General features: G+C 40.0%; 1 protein-coding gene across 5 annotated transcripts in view; it reads right to left on the reverse strand.

Annotated features, from left to right (window-relative positions):
• TENM1 (teneurin transmembrane protein 1) overlaps window positions 1-19,301 on the reverse strand; it is a 775,104-nt gene that overhangs the window by 91,122 nt on the left and 664,681 nt on the right. For 4 of the 5 annotated variants that reach the window (XM_071442431.1, XM_071442433.1, XM_071442430.1 and 1 more), the window contains 3 exons: window positions 8,218-8,403; window positions 7,156-7,179; window positions 4,765-4,911 (listed from right to left, as the gene is read on the reverse strand). In XM_071442431.1, the coding sequence (XP_071298532.1) occupies window positions 4,765-4,911; window positions 7,156-7,179; window positions 8,218-8,403 (357 nt within the window). The remainder of the gene's footprint in view (window positions 1-4,764; window positions 4,912-7,155; window positions 7,180-8,217; window positions 8,404-19,301) is intronic. The other variant, XM_071442434.1, reaches the window with a different exon arrangement.

Genomic DNA, 19,301 nt, shown 5'->3' on the forward strand with positions numbered 1-19,301 from the left:
GTGTGAGTGTATCAGTGCACTCCTGCTCCATCCATACTGATCCCAGTGAGTGCAAGCCAGAGATGGAGCTCTGAGATCTGTGTTCAGAACATTTTCACAGAAAGTAAAAAATGGGATTTAAGTGTCTCCTTAAATATTGCCTGTGCTGACTTTATTCACCACAGGCTCAGTTCAGTCTAATTAGTCTTGCCAGGAATCTAAGCAAACGGAATCAAAGAGTAACTTCAGAAGAGACGAAGCAGCAGCAGCAACTGTCAAGAGTCTCTAATGCTTATTCATATGCATTAATTCAAAGTGCCCAAATTTTATCCATAATACATAGCAGGCAGCAGACAGTGAGGCTGTTAACTGGGAATGCTGGTGTTTATATAAGGAAGCCCATCAGTGTACCTATGGAAAGGCTGTGAGCGTTTTACCCAGTGAGTACCAGCAGTGTTTGGCCTTCCACACTCAGGACAATATGAATATATCAAGGTTTTCAGAAACTCTAAGTATCCCTAGAGAGTCCTTGCTGCTCAGCAACAATGAAAACCATTCCCATCAGTATTATTTATATTGGGTAATAATAGCATATTACTTATATATGGACTCAATATCTCTGTGATGGATGGGTTATTAAAACGCCAATGGACAGGTCAGAAATACATCAATATTTTAGCAGCACTGGTTATCAACCCAAGGCTATGCTGAGTCATATATTTCCTTGTGCTGGGAAAAGCTTGGAGAATGCTACAATAACTGTCTGAAGTGACTGAAGGCATATTTGGAAAAGAATTCAAAGCTTGTAGTAAACAGCATTTTCCTTAAAAACAAACTGGCAAGATTGATTCATGAAAGACAAATGATAAAAGGAGATGCAGGCAAATTTAAAAGGGAGATCTGTATCAAAGAAACTAATGGGAGTGACAGGCTGCAACTTCCAGCTTGAGACAAAGACCTGTTTGTGCAGCAGCTGGGTAAAGGTATGTTCAAAAACCAGGCAAATTGTAGCTTGGCTACAACTGAGTGGGGTGTGACCCAAGAGTGCCCTGTGCGTCCCCACACCCCAGCAGTGTGTTCTGCCTCCTGCCCCAAGACACAGGCACCTTGCCTGCAAAGAGCTCAGCAGAGCTTTCTCGAGATCTTCTGGAGCTACTGGAGCTTCCAGTGAATCTCAATTAGTGGCAGGACATGAGGAAATGACTTGCTTAGATGAGCTGAATGGCTCATCTTATAAACTGAAATCAACTCAGTTGTGACAGGAAAGGAGGAGGATAAGGAATGGGAAATTATGCTGAGGGAAGCCACAGTGAGGGAAAGGCCCCACTGCAAAGGACACCTGCTTGACTCCTTGGCATTTTTAATGGACATCACACTGCTAACAGACTGCAGAAGCACTCCACGAGAGCAAGTGCAAACCATGCCATCGTGCATCTGTTATAATGCTAAGACCTTTCCACTGATATTTGTAGTGATATTTGAACAGGTAAACATGCCCTTAAGCCTGCAAGCAGGAAAAAGCTAACAGAGACTTATGAGCTGGAATGGGAAAGGCAGCTCTGGTACAGCCAGGGAACAAGTGCAGCAAATCCTAATGGGGCTCTAAAAGAAATTACACTTTCCCTGCCCCTGAGAATAGCTCCACATGTGTTTTATCTTATCACCAGCAGTAACTGCACCAAGGGGGTCCTGGTGCTTCAGTGGCTGCAGGACCAGGATGACTGTGAATATGCAAATGGCTTTTCTTTATATGATTATATCAGTCCTTAAAAAATTAATTCAAGTCTTTCCCCCTCCCAAAGCCTTTGTGCTCTTAATACAGGGTAAACAACAACATTAACTCTTCCTCATGCCAATTAAATGACATTACTGAATCCTTATGGTTGGGACTAACCTGTTTTTTTTTTTTTTTTACTGTGTCACTGAATGTAGTTTTGAATTATAAAAATCTCAGGTTTTCCATCTCCAAAAGTACCATGTGACAAATTAACTGAAAAAATAACGTAAAACTACACAAAATTATCCCTTTGTCTAAGCCCTAAAATTAGATTTTGTTTGAAATTATAATTGCTGAACTTGACTGCAGCTTTGTTCCTTGGTGGTGACCTCCTCCTCACGTACTTGAAGTACAATAGGACTGAGATATAAATGTTTGATTTTAACACAAATGGAATGATTAAGACCTTTGCTAGGTGAGAATTCCATGATTTGGCCTATAAAAGGGCACTTAATTATCTCTTGGGCTATGTGTCACTGACTATGTCACATCCTAAGGCCTTAGGAAGCTACCACCTGTCAGCTGTGTTTAACTCACCTGAGCTGCAGGGGAAAATACTATTAACTTCCATCCTGATGAACCTACTCCAGGTGTTTAGCTTGGTGGATGAAAACTTGCTATGCCACCATAATATTCTCATAGTCTAAGGCCCAACCTCCTAGCAAACAGGACTTAGGAGGTAATGTCACACCTCCTTCCCACTTCCTGATTTTCCTGCTGTGTTGGTATACAAACCCTGAAACACACAGCTTCTAATTTATTCTAACACTGGTATAACTCCAATGATTTTGGGGGAATTTTTCTAATTTATACTTATGGCAAATTAGGTCCTACAAACTTCATATATATATATAAAGAGAAGTGGTTATAATATGTAGATATAATTTTCTTTTCTTATAGAAATTTGTGAAGAAAATTTAATTACATTTAGCCCATCTGTAGTAGTCAGATTAATTAAATATTTCTCTCTGCACTTATCTCTAATTTTAATGTCAACAGAGCTGTCCTAGTCCATGTTATGTTCCCATTAAAAGGGAAAAGAAAATTGCTTTTAAAACCTGCAGTGAAATGATGTGAAGTGTCTGCCTTAAACTGACAAATTCAAGGAGATTTAGAGTTAAAAGTGCCAACTCTTCCAATAACTCAGTGTTATTGCAGAATATAAAGCACCCAAAATCACAGTACAGGGCAGTTTATACAGAGCCAGTTCACAGAGAGTATCAGAAAATGCTTTCCATACATTGAGGCTAACCAGGGTTTCAGTGGGCAGATCTAAGAGCGCAGTGAGTCAGAGGCTCGGGCAGCGGGGGAGAGCAGCGACAGATGGGAGAGCACAGGGGGCAGGGACACCAGCTGTGGGACCTTGTGTGACAGGGACACACTCCAGTGCAGGAGAGCACAGACAGTGGGCAGAGACAGGGCTCTTGGACCTCTTGGAAATAAAGTGGAAAAGGAAGGATATGAGAGGAATAAGGCAATTTTGAATAGGGTTCAGAAATGAGGAATGTCCTTTGCCAAAGGACAGCAGGGTCTTAGAGGCCACAGGATACAAAATCAGAAGGTCTCAAAATATATCTGTAAATGAGGAATCATCACTGAGTCAGAATGTTTCTATTGAGGTCCCACAGTGACCTCAGCTCTTGGACCTACATCAAGCTTGATTTATCAATGACCTAGAAGAAAACAGACAATCATCATAGCAAGCTTTGCTCCTACAGTCAAGTGTAAGATCTCATCCAGGATACTGATATGGTCTTTAGGTGTGACACAATAAGATAATATGTATTTTAATACAACTCACTGTACAATCTAAGAAAAAAGAAATTAACCATGTTTGGGGCTGATCATATAATCATAGAACTGTATGGGTTGGAAGGGACCTTAAAGATCACCCTGTTCCAAGCCCCTGCCATGGGGAGGGACATCTTTTGCACTGTTCCAAGTTTCTGAAAGCCTGACAAAACCTGGCCTTGAATCCACCCTCTGCTGCACAGCTCTGAGGATGGGACAAGCACACAGTAAAGGATGGTAGCAGGTGAAGGAAAGAAAAGCAATAGTCCTTGACCGTTCAGTAAATGAGTATTCCTAAGACAGACAGGAAAAATAATTAACTCTGAGAGAAACCAGTCAGGAATATTGTGCCTTCTCTCCCACTGGCAAGTTTGAAATAGAGCTGGATGTTTTTTCTTAAAAAAAAAAAAAACAACAAAACTCCAACTCTTGTATTAGAACAAACTATTGGAAAGGAAGCAGAGACCAATGTATGAAAGAACTATGTTTTCCCCAGCAAACCTAAAACTTATGCAACATTAGAGTGAAATCAAGATCACAGAGGACTGAGGGGAGCACTTAGTGCCAAATGCCCTTATTCAACTGATAGAAAGAAGCCAATGATTATTTCAGTACAGGGCTCTGTTTACAGTACTTTCCAGAATCTCTTCTGTGCACTTTCTACACTAGTCTCCTCAACAGTCTTTCAAAAGTAGGTCCAGATAATTGCAAGAACTGGGCTGTGTCTCAGTAGAAATATTAAGAGAGACTAATGTTAAAAGCAACTGCAAATGTGCACTTTATTCTGGCATATATATTAAATTAATAATAATAGAAGTCTAACTGGATGCATTTTGACAGGCACAGAGGTTTCTTTCATTTGGGTTTCTCTTGGCTGTTTTTTCTGAAAGACTGACAGAATTATGAGGAAGAGTGGAAAGGAGATATAGGAAATTACTTATTACACTTTTGTTTTGCTTTGCTTTTTATGAGAAGAAAAGCAAGTAGTGGGATGGTAAATATGGCCACAGATATTTTCTGCCTTCAGTAGCATCCAGCTCAAGGGTCTGTTTCCTCACTGTGTTACTTCAGATGAAGTCAGTGGAACAACTGTCTTGAGCAAACAGACAAACATTGACATTTTGTGATAAAAAGGAAAGCATACACCAAAACTATGGATTTAAATGGCAGTCAAGAATGTGACAGATAAACAGAGACACATGAATTATGTATCATACCTCCATCATTGTCCAGGTTATCTGCACACACCATTTCCATGACAACGTTACATCCCGAGCCACTCCAGCCCACTTGACAAACACAATGCCACCCATTCTGATCAAGAGTGCACCTCCCATTTCCATAACAGAGACCTGGGCAACCATCTAAAAGAGAAAGTATGAAAAAAAGCTTTCATGAAGGGATATTTTCTCTTATTTTGCAGTTGCAATTATTCATTAACATTGCTACTTCTAGCACTATACTTGCTGCCTTCAAATGTTCACAGCTTGAGAGCCACTTACATTTCTGGCCAAATATGGAAAAATCCCCAACTTTGTCCTTCCCTTTGCTTGGCCAAAAGTAGTTTTTCAGTGAGGAATAAGGATTTTTAGTGTTTAATATCTTGTTTACAGGAGTAAAGTCATGATATAAAGTTCTGAAGTCATGTCCATCTCTTTCTCTATTGAAAAATAAACTATAGTTCACTAACAATATCACACACATAGTCAAGATTTATATCAAAGATGCACACGGAATATATTGTCTAAATGACAAACTGGCATCTGTGGACCTAATCCTACACATTGCAGGGAGTGGAAGTGACCTTTTTATTCTGTTCATAAATACTCATCTGACTGAGAAAAAGCCAATTTGATTTATACTACAACACACTCTTCCCACAGAAGGCAATTGAGGGAGCACTGCCTTCCTGTTCCACTCTCTTCCTTTAGAGCTGATTCCAACAGGACCAACACATGACCTTTGGTGGTGCTGATTCTAGATCAAAACTGGACCAAGGGCTGTAGCATCCACTCAATTATAGACTTGCAAGCTCTGAATCAATAGTAATTTGGACATTCACATTTAGATTTCTTGCCTGTAAGAGTGAGAGAGGAATGGTCTCTTGGATGTGTACACTCATGTCCATCTGCTTGCATGGTGCAGTGCCAGCTCAGACATTTCTCAGATCCTCACCATGTCACACATGGAGCCAAAGGACAATGGATAAAGCTTGGCAGTAAGACTGACAGAGTGAGTGGCATCACTTCTAAGCTGGCTTCTTTCTTTTTGCCAGCATGGACATACAGGGTCTGAAAGCCCCTGTGCACCTGATACTGATCATCAACACATAGGTGCTATCAGAGAGAGGGTTTTTTTGAGAAGGAGAGAAGAATCAGTGCCTGACAGCCCCAAGATCCTCCAATGGAGTTTGGAGGAGCCAGTTGGAGAGTCTGGTCTGTCAGGCTGTGATTCACAGCCCCACATGCAGCACATTTCCTGGTAACTTTACATGAGACACATGATCTCCCTCCTTCTCACCCTTGGCACAGTTTATCAATCACATCTGCAAACAGAGGAATCAGAGAGCCTGACTCTCTTACTCAGAAAAACTGGAGATGGGTGGCACCATTTTCTCACACTGAGTTATGGAAGATGCTACTCCAAAACAACATGAACTTGGCAACCACCAAAGATACAGTAAAAGCCTCTTTCAGGGAGCTGGGGGAAAGGGCAGGATGTGAGAGCTCTTTTGGGTAATGTGGACGTTTTTCCACTTTCAATCACTGTCCTGCTGAATTAATTAATTTCTTGTACATTATTATATTTTGCTACTGTGTATGGTTACCCTCTAAGTCTATAAATGCAACAAAATGAATGCTTAGGTGCTTTTATTATTATCTAATTCCAAAGAAATAAAACAAGAAACAGAAAATAAGCACTGAGATCTTTCTGAACTCATGGTTATTTTGGTGTTTCAGTGAGCAGCATTTTTGGGAGGGGCTGTGCATCACTGGTGTGGGGCAGGCACAGGGAGTGCTGTCACACTGGGAAGGTTCTCACACTGACATGAACGAGCAGGACCTGCAGCAATGCACGGGAATCAAATGAGCAGCACCAGACACAAAGCAACATCAAACTTAACTCTTGGATCATATGATTTGAAGAGAACTAGATCACATCTGGCACAGACAGCTTTAGAAAACAAGAGCATTGCTCTAGCAAAAGAAACTTACTTCAAGCATAAATGACAAAAGAATACTTTTTTTTACTTCTCATGGGAGACAGTATCAATACAAGTCCTCAGCTCTGGCATTACTTTGGATGGTAAACAAGACCAAAAAATGGATTTGCCTAACAGAACATCAGATGGCCCTGTAAAACATGCTTACATTGGTACAACTTTGCAAATGAGTTGAGCACATTACTTATTAAAAACTGCACTTTCTGCTGTAAATCTCTGTGTGTGCATATATATCTGTATATATTTCCATAAACAAATGTGTCATCTATTCTGGGAACTTAGCAGTACAGAAGCTCAAACAAAGTGAGTAACAGAAAACACTCCATTCCCAATACTTTTGTATATTTTCATTACTTTTTTTGGAATGCTGATATGAAAAACTTACCTTGAACAGCATCTAAGTAGTGAGCTTAAAAAAGAAAAGAACAAAACTGAGATGGATCAAACTTCTGTACCAAATGAAAATACATTTGCTTATGGCTTGACACCTGGGGGTTGATATAAAATGTCTCCCTCTTCCTGCAGGCAGAGCTATTCCTGCTGCTGTGACCAGAGCATTGTGTTTGTGATCGTTCTCCATTTGATGACAAGCGTGCAGGGACCACACCTGGCACTGCCTACAATGTGAACAGCAGGTCTTTTTATCCCTTCAAGTATTTTGGTCCTTCTCTGGATTTGCTCTAAACAATCTTCAGAAAATTAGGCTGTTCCTCCATCACAAACCTAATTCTTGACTTAGTAAATTCTAGAGCCAGGGAATTGAATTATCTTAAAATGCTCCAGATAAAGATAACACATTTTAGATTTTTTTTCAAGAAACAAATGTGAGATCTTATGCTGCTCACTCTGACAATTAGATAATAATTTCACTTTGGGATATTTTAGGGAGAAACTCTCTTAGATTTTTCAAAAAACTGTTGAATTTCATTAAAAATAAAACTATTACACTTTAATAGTAGACTAATGACTTCTAAAAAGATCCAAAAGCTTTACCTTATTAGGAATATTGTTAGCAGTCAGCTCTAGGAAAAATACCATTAGCAGTAAGTAAAATATGTAAATCCTCAGACAGAAAGGCAAGAGATTTAATGCAAGAATTATGTAATGTAAATAATAGCTTGTTTCCTCACACCTTCTACTTTTTAAAGATTTTTTTCCTTCCTGACTATAACATTCATGTTTGAACACATCCCAAAGATATGTTAGGACTGAGCTATCTTTCCTTTCTGTGTTTTTTTTAAATTAATCTGTTATTTCCTCTACACAGAAAGCTGTGCCACGCTGCTATTCTGTGGGACAAACAGAGTGCAGAGGCACCTTTTTTACACCTGCCTGGATTCTGAGTCTCAGTTTTTCCAAACAGATTTCAATCAGAATGATGGTTATCTGTATAGGACTGGATTAAGGTTTTATGTATTTCATTTCTTGAGGTACAAAAGCCCCTTACCTATGGTGCAGTGGTCCCCTTCCCATCCTGGGCTGCACTCACACTTGCCATCCTTGCACTGCCCGTGCTCGGCGCAGTGGGAGTGGCAGGTCCGCTCTTCGCAGGTGGGTCCCACCCAGCCCTCCTCACACTGGCAAATCCCTCGGGAGCAGACACCGTGGCTGCCACAGTCCAGGGTACACAGCTCTGCACAGAAAAACAAAAGTACAGCACGTGGAACAGCACTTCCATACTGCAAACAGACTTTGCATCAAGACTAATTCACTTCTGTATGAATGTCACTCATCAGCTGGACCAAACATGGGATTTTATCACTCAGTACTGACCTTATGCAAGCTGGCTGCCTCCTTCTTTAGCAGTTACTTTATCATTTATTTATTTGGGGTGGGGACTGCAAATGTTGGTAGAATAATAGGTCTGAAGCAGACAAACAATGACCTGAAAGAGTCTGTATCTTTTGACTAATTCTTCTGAGACTCAGTTCTAAAATCTCTTACAAACTGAAATATTGTGAACTGAATTAAAGGATAAAGTAGCACATAAAATACATATAAGCAAACCAATCTTATAGATATTCAAATGTCTGCAGTGATGACAAAATGCCCTTCACTTGTAGGACAGAGAGCCACCAGAAAGGGAGTAAGAGATGAGGCAAGCACCTCACTCTGACAGCAGCATGCAACATGACATGACCTGCAGGCCATTCAGATCCCCCCAGTTCTAAAATGGCTTTCGAGGATTCAGACTTTTTTTTCCTTCCTGACCTTCATGAGTCAACTGCTAAGAAACCAGGAAAGCTGTTTCAAGTAATACCTCCTTCATTGCCCTTGGAAGATTTCTCTACCTGGGCACTGTAGAACAGCCCTGATTGTGAAGTGGTATGAAAGTCCTGAATTGTTTCAATACATCACCATAGGCTAATTGCAATTCTGCTTCTATGTATACTAAAGTTGTTCTGTGAAAAGAATGGTTTCATTATAGAAAGGTTCCATGTAGTTTGAATTTATTTAGAATAATTATTGCAAAGATACAGAATTTGCTTGTTATCCTGTAATTAACCTGCTACAGAAATGTCTCCTCCTTCTTCCTCTCAGAAAGCAGCTGATAGCACTTAAAGTATAAGCCAAGCTCATGTCTACTCCCATTTCAAATGTCAATTCTACATATTTAGTTGTGGCAGGATTTTTCTCTTGACAGATTTTAAACAATGATCATTTAGATCTTGGAACTATTGTATATAAGCATCCTTAAAACCATTTGTAGTGACAAATGCTGTCACTTACATACCAAGAAAAGTTTTTAAAGTTTAAATTGAAATCTTATCTTCCAATCATTTTAATACAAAGGAAAAAGCAGCACAGAACTGGAACAGCACAGTGACATCAAAGACATGCTGGGCTCTGTCTTGAGTGAGAGCTTAGCCCTTATTTTTGGTAATAGCCAGGGTGACAGCACAGTGCACAATCAAAAGGATGGGTGAGTGACAAACTGCAAGAGCATTGTCCAACTCAAATTCAGAAGCAGAAGGCACAGTAAAGAACATCACACAAAATTCAGTAAAAGCAACTTTAAAGTATTGTCCTTAGGAATGAGGATATGATTCTATGATATTCCTGAAAAACAATATGTAAGACAAGAAAAGAGACTGCTCTATTATATTCAAATGAAAAACTGTGCTGAGTCTGGGGCATTATACCTTAGAAAGTCTTGATTGCTGCCTGCTGATCACATATTCATCTACTGCTTCATGCCTTGGACTGCCTGCCTGCAGGTACTGGAAAGGATTTCTTCCCCCTTGCTGCATAATTTGTCTTGGCTGTTTTGTTTTGTTACTTGTTTGTTCTTGGAAACCTGGGAGATTGCTTGGAGGACCATAGGAGGACTTGATTTCTTACTCCATTGGTACTGAAGATGTCCAAATACTTGCTCCTATGTTTAGAAAGTGAATTGATCCCACCAGTTCACAAAAGCATCACTCCCAAGCAGACTGGCAGAGGATCACTGGTTTTATTTGAACCTATTGTTCCAGCTTGGACATTGGTCTACTCGTAAAATTAAATCTAGCAAATACTTTAAGAATTTAGGCTGCTAGAGGGATGTGTTTGATCTCCCCATATCTCCCTCTAGTTCACTATAATTATTGCTTATGATATTTTACTTCAACTGGAAAAGATTGTTAAGAGAATATTAATAAATATTGTGTAGTTTACAATATACTGAGCTAAGTGGAACTGATGGTCATCTTGACCCTCTGGATTGACATTCTACTACACAGACTGTTGCAGCTTTGGGACTGGCTTAGTTCAACTGATTCCAAAACTTCAGGGAAGACTGTAGGCATTGGAATACAGAAGTGGCAATGGCTGAAGTGGGGAAATCAAGCAATACAGAGAGCTTTTGACCCTGTCAGCAGTGCTAACAGCTCCTGCCACTTCTCTGTCTGTAAACAGACCCAAGCACCAGCTGTGGAAAAGCTTGAACACATTCCCACACATGGCATGCATGGCTGCACTACCCCACAGAATCTGATCATGACAAACTCATCTTCCAAACAAACAAAAGAAATAACAGCATGGAGCTGAAGGCAATGTAGGCACACTCCTACCACAGGGACAGGGATAGATCTTGCACACATCTCCCTTTTAAAACCAAAAAATTTAACGGACCTTAAACTGTTAAAAAGTTTTCCACTGTTTTCCCTACACATGGAATAAAATGTTTAAACATAACCTAATCTTTAATGAAGTGGAGATACTAGATTACTATCTTATAAAAAATATCCTAGGTCAGTATATACAGTATTCACTCATAAGGCTACTTTTTGTTCTGTTTTCCAACACAAGATCATACTCGAAATTAACTTACCTAGTTATTGGATTTCCTGCTAAAAATTAATTTTTCCCCAAAATATTGAGTCTGAATGTTCTTTAATGAAAACCAAACCAAATTTTGTAAGCACCAGATGCAATGATATGAGGCATCTTAGCTTGGACCAGACACTTTCCTCAGCTACCCTAGCTGACCTGCAGTTCAGCCAATTCACACTTTGTCATCACTGAGGCAACCTTGAGACTTACATTCTTTTTGGTGATTTCATAAGCCTTCAGAAGTGCTGTTTACCATGATAATGTATTCTTCTGCCAAGCAAATCCAAGATTCTCCACAGACTTCTCATGCAAAGCAAGGGAAATCAAGCCTAATGTCATCTTATTAATGCTGTGGTAGAACATGCAGCTTTAATCCACAGCAAATTCAAACAACTAAGATCAAAAAAAGGATTATCAGTTCAGGTTGTCCTGCTTTTAAATGCAAAACTATTTCTTAACTCCTCCTGCAGATAAACAAGCCCAGAAACCTTTGTGTAGCAGGGAGCCACATTAGCATTTGTGTTTGTATTGAGGGCTTCTGCCAGAGACTGGACAAAATGAGATACTCCAGTGAGTGCTCAGGGACCAACTGCAATGGGAAATTATACAGTAACTTTAACTAGGTAAATAGCTTCAAATAAAGCTGATGTGGCAAAAATTCACACAGAGGTGAAGGTGGACAGCAAGTCATACAGCTGTTCAGCTCATGGGAGCATCTTCCTCCTTCCAAAGCAGTTGGTCCTAGAGGACACAGAAGCCCCACAAAATGCAGCAGAGCCAGCACAGTGGGGAAGGGCTCTAAGCTGTGGGTCAGTGCAAGCAGCTGAGACAGCCAAAAATGTCTTCTCTGACTGAAATAGCTACTCCACTCCTCCTCCTCCTCTCCATCCATCTCATGGCTCTGTGATCCCTGCCTAGTGCTTAGCATGGGAACACTGGTGAGATGATTCAGATCATGGAACTGTCAGATAATTATTTAGTTTATTTTCCTGGGTTAATACCTGCCAGCTAGCTGAGCTAAATCAGCCCAAGGAGAGATCAAAGCAGCCATACAGGCAGGATGAGGGAGGAGATGCAAATCCCAGCCTGGGCAGAGACTGTCCTGCTGAGGAGCCACAAGCTGTGCCATCATCTCACTGCAAAGGACAAGAGCAGAGAGATGACTTCTGTAAGGTAACAAGGGAGGCAGGTGACAAGAGGAACAGTTTGGACTAGTTGATTCAGGGATATTACACCACAAGCCTTTACTGGTGCTGCTCCATTAATTGCCATTCATTCCTGCCATGTACAGTGCCATGCTTACAACACCTTAGCTCCTTGACCATGCTGGTGTTAAGGTTACACAAACCCATCTCTTCACTGCCACTCCTCTGTGTCACAGTTTAGTGGGACCTACACCTGCCTGTCTGAGCTCTGGGCAGACCTTGTGCAGCAAGCTGGGCTTCAGGCTGGTCTGTGGCTGAGACCCCATGCCTCAGCACATGTGAATTTTCAGGGTTCCCAGGACACCGAGTCACCCAAATTCACAGTAATTCATGGCCCCGTGGCAGTTTTTGTACCTGTACACTTTGAAATTCAATAAGGTTCTCTAAATGTAGGCCTGGAAAGTCAATTTTGGTTTTGAAAAAAGCCCAGGCATGCAGAGTCACTGTGAGCATCCTGCTGGCACAGCACTGGGGATGGCCTCAGCTGACCCCAGCAGCTTCCCTCAGACTTTCATCAAATACAGTTTGCATCAAATCTGAAATTCCAAGTCCTTAGACTCACACCAATTAATGAAGAAGAGACTTAAAAAATGTTCAATTCAGTCTAGAATTTTTACTGACATGCCCTTAATTCTGAATGCTCATTAATTTCTTGGAAAAAGGCAAATGTGAGCTGTGAACCATTATTTGTACATATTCTTGAGGAGGAGACAAATAGTTGATCATTCCTGAGCTAATCTAAAAAGCATTAAAAATTCACTTCACACTCTTCATTTTAATTACCTAAGTCAACAATAAGTTCTTTCAAATGTGTTTTATAATAAGTTCCTACTTATGTGTTATGAAAAGGGAAATTAAAGCTAAATATTTTATAATTTGTAATGATAGGGAAGATTTTAATGTTAATTCAACATGTGTCAGAAATAACTCCTAGAAAATCATGCTAAGAATACAAAACTATATGTAAACAAAAGTGGCCAAATACTATGAAATACTCATTATACTTTTGTTCAGTGGTGAGTCTTGTTCTACAGATAGTCTAAACTTTCAGTATTATATTAATAATTTTGCTATCCATTTTTTAATAAGTGGTTTTCCATAAAGATTAGAAATTAATCTACCCTGACTTTCACCCAATAAGCTTAACTGCTAGAGGCAGCAAAAAAATCACCTATCTAGCCCTAATAAAGAAGTTTTTTCAATTTAAATATACATTACATTTAATAAGTTTGCATGATAATTTCAACAATGTTCCTGAGCTTTTTAAATTACCTTCCTGCTGTGTCCTGGAGACAACACTGTTCTAGCTTTTATTTTCAGCAACTGGCTATATTAATATAATTTTTTACACCACGAGAAAGTTCAAAAATATAAAGTTTTACGAGTTTCAAAAGCATTTGAGCTTTTTTTTTCTTTAAAACCTAATGGAAATTTGTTCCCCTTAAAGAAGGTTACCTAGGAGTGCCCAGTAGAGCTTTCATGCAGACATCAAGTTGTACATATCTGTACTAGAGAGATGTTATTTTTATGGTACAGCTTATCTTATTTTCCCAATTCACATGAATTTCTTTGGATGTTAACTGCATCTGATCTTGGCTTTCCCAGCAGTGTCACAGAACCTTAGTTAGGTGTGTAATTTTGAACATTCTTAGTAAGCCACAGCTATGCCAATAAACCATCCCTGGAAGTGTTCAAGGCCAGGCTGGATGGGGCTTGGAGCATGCTGGTCTTGTGGAAGATGCCTTTGCCCATGGCAGGGGAGTTGGAATTGGATCATCTTTAAGATCCCTTCTAACCCAAACCATTCTGTGACCTATGATCAAGCAAGGGACAGCTTTTTTAGGGGCCACACAGCAGTACTACACAGGTTATGCCAGTGTCCGGTGGGACTGGCTCTTCAAGCTTGAGATGGAAATCAAAGGGATTTGCAAATGTCTTCAAAACATTAATGCTGAAGTCCTCCTCTGTCACCTGCCAGGTTTTGTGAACATGTTGCCTTTGGAAAACTGAAATCAGGTTCCTATGTGGAGAGGCAGCAATGGTGCATTGCCCATCTCTTCCCTATCCTCCACACCACTGAGGAACATGTGATGGGAACTTGCCACAGAACTTAATGTGAAATTTAGTACCATAAGAAATAAATCAATACGATAGATTATCCCCAAATGACTGATCTATTTTAACATAAATTTATAAAGAATACAGCTGCAAAAGACTTCAGAGGATCATCTATTATCGTTTCAAATTAAATCATACCTGGCATCCCTGAAAGCTCCCAGCAACAGAGAGCAGGACTGTTCTATGACAGGTAATTCATACCACTATCAGACCATCTTCACAAAAAAATATTCTCTCAATCTGAGTTTCTCTTGCTGCAACACTCTTCATGCATTGCATGCTAATATCTGACACTGAAATATATTAAAGGTCACCTCACAATACCACAACAATGTGATACCGTTGTGTGAATAAATTCAAAGCAACTCTTTCTACAAAACTATTGCATTGAATTTATTATCATATATCTTTCCAAAATAATTTTCACAGTCATTTCCAAAGATTCTGCCCTTGCCCAAAGTGGGACATGGTGGCCCATCCCAACAAAAGACTCGAAGAGTGAGATTCATCTCACCTGACCTGAAACATTTGTCTGAAATACTTTTCTATTACAGTCTGTTATCAGACTAGAATGCTTAAATTTATTCAGCTATTGATATTTATCCTTTCTGACACTGTCACGAAGCAAGACTGTAGCATGCATATAAAACTACGTTAGCGAAAGAAGAATTATTTGGGAAAAAACTTAAGGAGAAAGCAAGTCCAACTCTAAATTGCATCTGCCCTCATTTCTGGCTCTGAACGATGTTAGAGAGGTTCATAACATATTCCACCTATTTACAGTTTTCCATGAATTACACAAATATGGACATGCCTTAGCCCCCTCAAATACCATTTCTTTCTTGTGTCTTCTTGATGTCTTCCAATACTTAAATTCATATTAAGTACCCTCTTTCCTGCATGATTACATGACTGATAACCTGTTTCTATTTTCTCTTCAATAGATCATTGGGTTTTGTTATGAAATGAATTAGTGATTCCAGAAAATAAGCTTTTGTGTGGTCTCACTAGCATTTAAAAAAAACAAACCAGCACAGCTGAAATCTGAGTAAAGGACTGGCCCAGGCACTCTTTATGTTTTGCTCAGTATTATTTCAGGAGCTGTTCTACCAGGAGGCAAAGAGGCATTTCAGGAGGCCGGGTCTTCCTCAGAGAGACAAGAGTAGCAGAAAAGAACTATTGAATAGCCAGTAATTCAGAAAATAAATGGGGGGGGCAGATGTAAACTTCACACAGCCCTGACTTATTTGGGTAAGTCAAACACAATTATTGCACAACCACAACCATCAACTATATCTACCAAAGGTAAAACTTCCCCAAAACTTCTTCATTCCCCAAACATTACTTCATTTTAAACCTTCCTACTCTAAGTTCTATGTAGAAAACCTGCCTGGTGTCTTGCCTTGCAGTTACCTAACTACCTTTCTTATCTTCTTACCACAGGCCACAACATATAAAATAAACCCACTGCAACTGAAATACCATATCCTCACTGTTTGTTACTCACAATGTTTCACTACCCATAAAGTGGTGGTTTTAATTGCTCTCTGGAAATAATCCTTCCATCATCTCATTGAACTTATTCTTGATGCATTAGGTACTCTATAAATAACTCTTCTAGCCTCCAGTAGGAAGGTTACCATTAGCACTACCGTGTATCACAAAATATATGAATGTATTGCATTTAAAAAGCCCTTTTAGGTAGTTTCTGATAATGCTACATCTATTTACAAGTATCTTTTTGAAACAGGAAGCCTCAATTTGCTTGAAAATTTATTTGTGTAGAAAAGTAATCAGTGGACAGACAGAAAGGTCTAGAGGGCAAATACAACAGAGGCTGGGGAAATGACAGAGCAACTTTTTCCTCTTCTGAGATCTTTTATCAAACTTTTTTCACCCAGCTTTATTTTTCATCTGATGAAGATTTTCTTCCTGATCCAAATCCAATTTATATATATATAAAACCTCACTCTATATCGATTTTGCTGGGGTTCAAAATGGTATTTTTACAGTACAAAAATTTAATCAATACAGCCTGAAGAAGCTGGACTGGTAATGGTAAACATACTAACAGATATTTCATTTCAGGCAGCCAGAGCACTGAAAATTGATACCACTGAAAAGGATTCCTCATTTGGCACTGGGAACATCTCTGTTTACCCAGCCACAGCACTGGTGTAAAAGAGAACACAACTATGCTGGGCTTGCCACACAAGAGACTTCAGCTGCAGAACTTGTCTCTTTTTTAGATATGATACAGGTTGGCAGGTTGGATGAGACCAGTGTGGGCAATGTTTAAAATAAATGAGCAGAAGTGTAACTTAATAGCAAGGAAGATTAGACTGACACAAGGGCAAGGAGAAGCACAAAGAAATCTGACCAAGACATTTTTAAAATATTGTTACCCAAGTAAATGTGGAGTTTCCTTGTCAAATTTGGTCCTGTTTTATAATTTGTCTTCACCGTTTCATTTCAAGTTGTACTTGTAGCACAGCAGTGAGATGTCACTCATCACTGGAGACTTACACTCTGATTAACAAGCTCTGAAATTCTCTGCAACACCCCAAGAACCACAAGAGGAAGTGCTGTGCAACATCTACCTTGTTGGATATTTTGTTTGATCAGGAGACTGGTATGAAAGCAGTCCAGAACAATCTGTCATGAGCTGTGATGAGTGAGATGAAAGCAATGCCTTTGTGCTCACTCACAAGGGGAAATGCAATTCACAGCTCCTCGGACTGAAAAGCCAGTTGTGCAGGAAAAATGGGAAATGTGTTGAGCAAGTGATAGACCACAAGAATCAGGGAAGGCATGAGGCCTGTGATAACCACGAGGAACATGGAGAACAACCATGGCTTTGTGGGGAAAAGGGAAATAGGCAAAGAGATGGCTCAGTAGGTTCATACACTGTAGCTGTCTCACAGGTACAGCCTGAACTAATCCAGCATCAAAAGAAAATAAAGGTTTTGAGACACCTATTTTCAGCAAAAGTTCACCAGATTGTCTGAGGGGATCAGGATATGTCTATATAAGCAATAAATCTTCTGTGGTACACAGAACAATGATTGCTAACACTGATTCAGGCTCTGCTCAAAGCTTTCCACAATTATTCAATTACTAAGTTTGATTAGTGATATCCAGTAAAGATGTAATGTTTATTTAAGCATTATTTGTGACAAATAGGCACCATCTTTAATTCACTGGCTTACAGGATGACCTTTGGATATGGGTCCACTCCCAAAAATTGTGCTGGTCTGTGCTCTGCATGTTGGATGTACTTGCTGACTTTAGTAATGAAGATATATTTTACTTATCCTATTTGAAAGAGCTAAATATGCTGAAATTGGCAATACTTCTCAATGTATAAGAGGAACAGCTATTCAGATTCAGCTGTGTAAAAGCAATTGCAGCCCAAAAGTGACAGAGATGCCATTGCTGCCCAAATCAGACACAGAGCTGGCACTCAGAAGGAAAGGGGATAATGATCTGCAGAACACACATCTATGCACTGGGACTGAATGCTTTTAAAAGGATGTGATTTTTATCTTATTTTTTACACTGAAGAGCCAGTCTACATGGACAGATGGAAATCATGTTAAGCCTGGAAAAGAGAAGCTTCAGGGTGACCTGACTGTGGCCTCCCAATACCTGAAGGAAGCAAGGAGGAGGGAGAGGAACAGTGGACAAAGGCATGTAGTGATAGGACACAGGGAAATGGCTTTAAACTGAAAGAGAGAAGGTTTAGGTTAGGTAGGAACAAATTTTTAACTCTGGGGATGGTAAGTCACAGACACAGGTTGTCCAGAGAAGTGTGGGTGCCTCATCCCTGGAAGTGTTCTGTGCCAGGTTGGATGAGGCTCTGAGCAACCTGATCTAGTGGAAGATGGCCCTGCTCACAGCAGGGAAGTTGGAGGGTGCCTTTAAACCCAAGTTATTCTATGATTCAATGAAAGAGTGAATCAACTAAAATAAGGCTCTGTGTGTTCCCAACAATCAGTCTGTATGACAAGAAAAACTATTGTGAGAAATCAAAAGTCATTACCAGCTTCTAAGTAACATCTCAAGTTCACAGGCAAAAGCAGATGAAGAAGCTGGCCTTGCTTCCTCCCATTTTAGCACAAATAAACAATTCCTTGGACAAACTCAGCAGTGAGGCATAACAAGTTCTTGCACAAACCCAAGGAACACAGCCTCAATCAGCACAAGTTCCACAGCGCTCAGCATCTGCCTACGAACACTGTGTCCCTCCACAGGCAGGGAGCAAATGTCCCTGGGCTCACAGCTGAGCCTGGGCAGGTGAGTGCAGACACAAAGCAGCTCCCAGTAAATAAACCATAACTTCCTCTGTGTCAGCAGCACAAACAGAAATAGCAGCATGCATCTGGCAGCTGCTCTCTGCCCAACTGCTGCTAAACCAAAGGTGCAGATCATGACTTGCATTTTTTCTGTGGAGCCTGGTACCAGCTCCTCAGAGCTGGCAGAGGCACCACCAGGCTGGCCACCCTTTTTCAGGGCATTTTTTAATTCAGCATATGGGGGACCAGAGCAGGAACTGAACAATCATGTGAACAATCAGCTCTCTGCACTCCATCAGAAAATGATTTTGGACCCCAAGGTGATAGACACTATTTTAACAATGTCTTTATAAAATAGCCAAGGCTTCCTGGACTGAAGAATGACATACCTAAATGTACACTGTAGCTACAATACACAAGGAGTTTTTGCCCCGTTGCCATTAAAATATTCTTAGATAATTATTATGAATTTAATTTTCTTTAAACATATTTAAGCAAATGTCCTTAAGGAGGGCAGTGACTGGGAGACCCTTACATGTCTACAGATATTACCCTTGCAACAATACACACAACCAAAACCTTTAGAAATGCATTATGTA

The sequence above is a fragment of the Agelaius tricolor genome, unplaced genomic scaffold (genome assembly GCF_023055355.1).
Source record: "Agelaius tricolor isolate 1412-34295 unplaced genomic scaffold, bAgeTri1.0.p SCAF_17, whole genome shotgun sequence".
NCBI lineage: Eukaryota > Metazoa > Chordata > Aves > Passeriformes > Icteridae > Agelaius > Agelaius tricolor.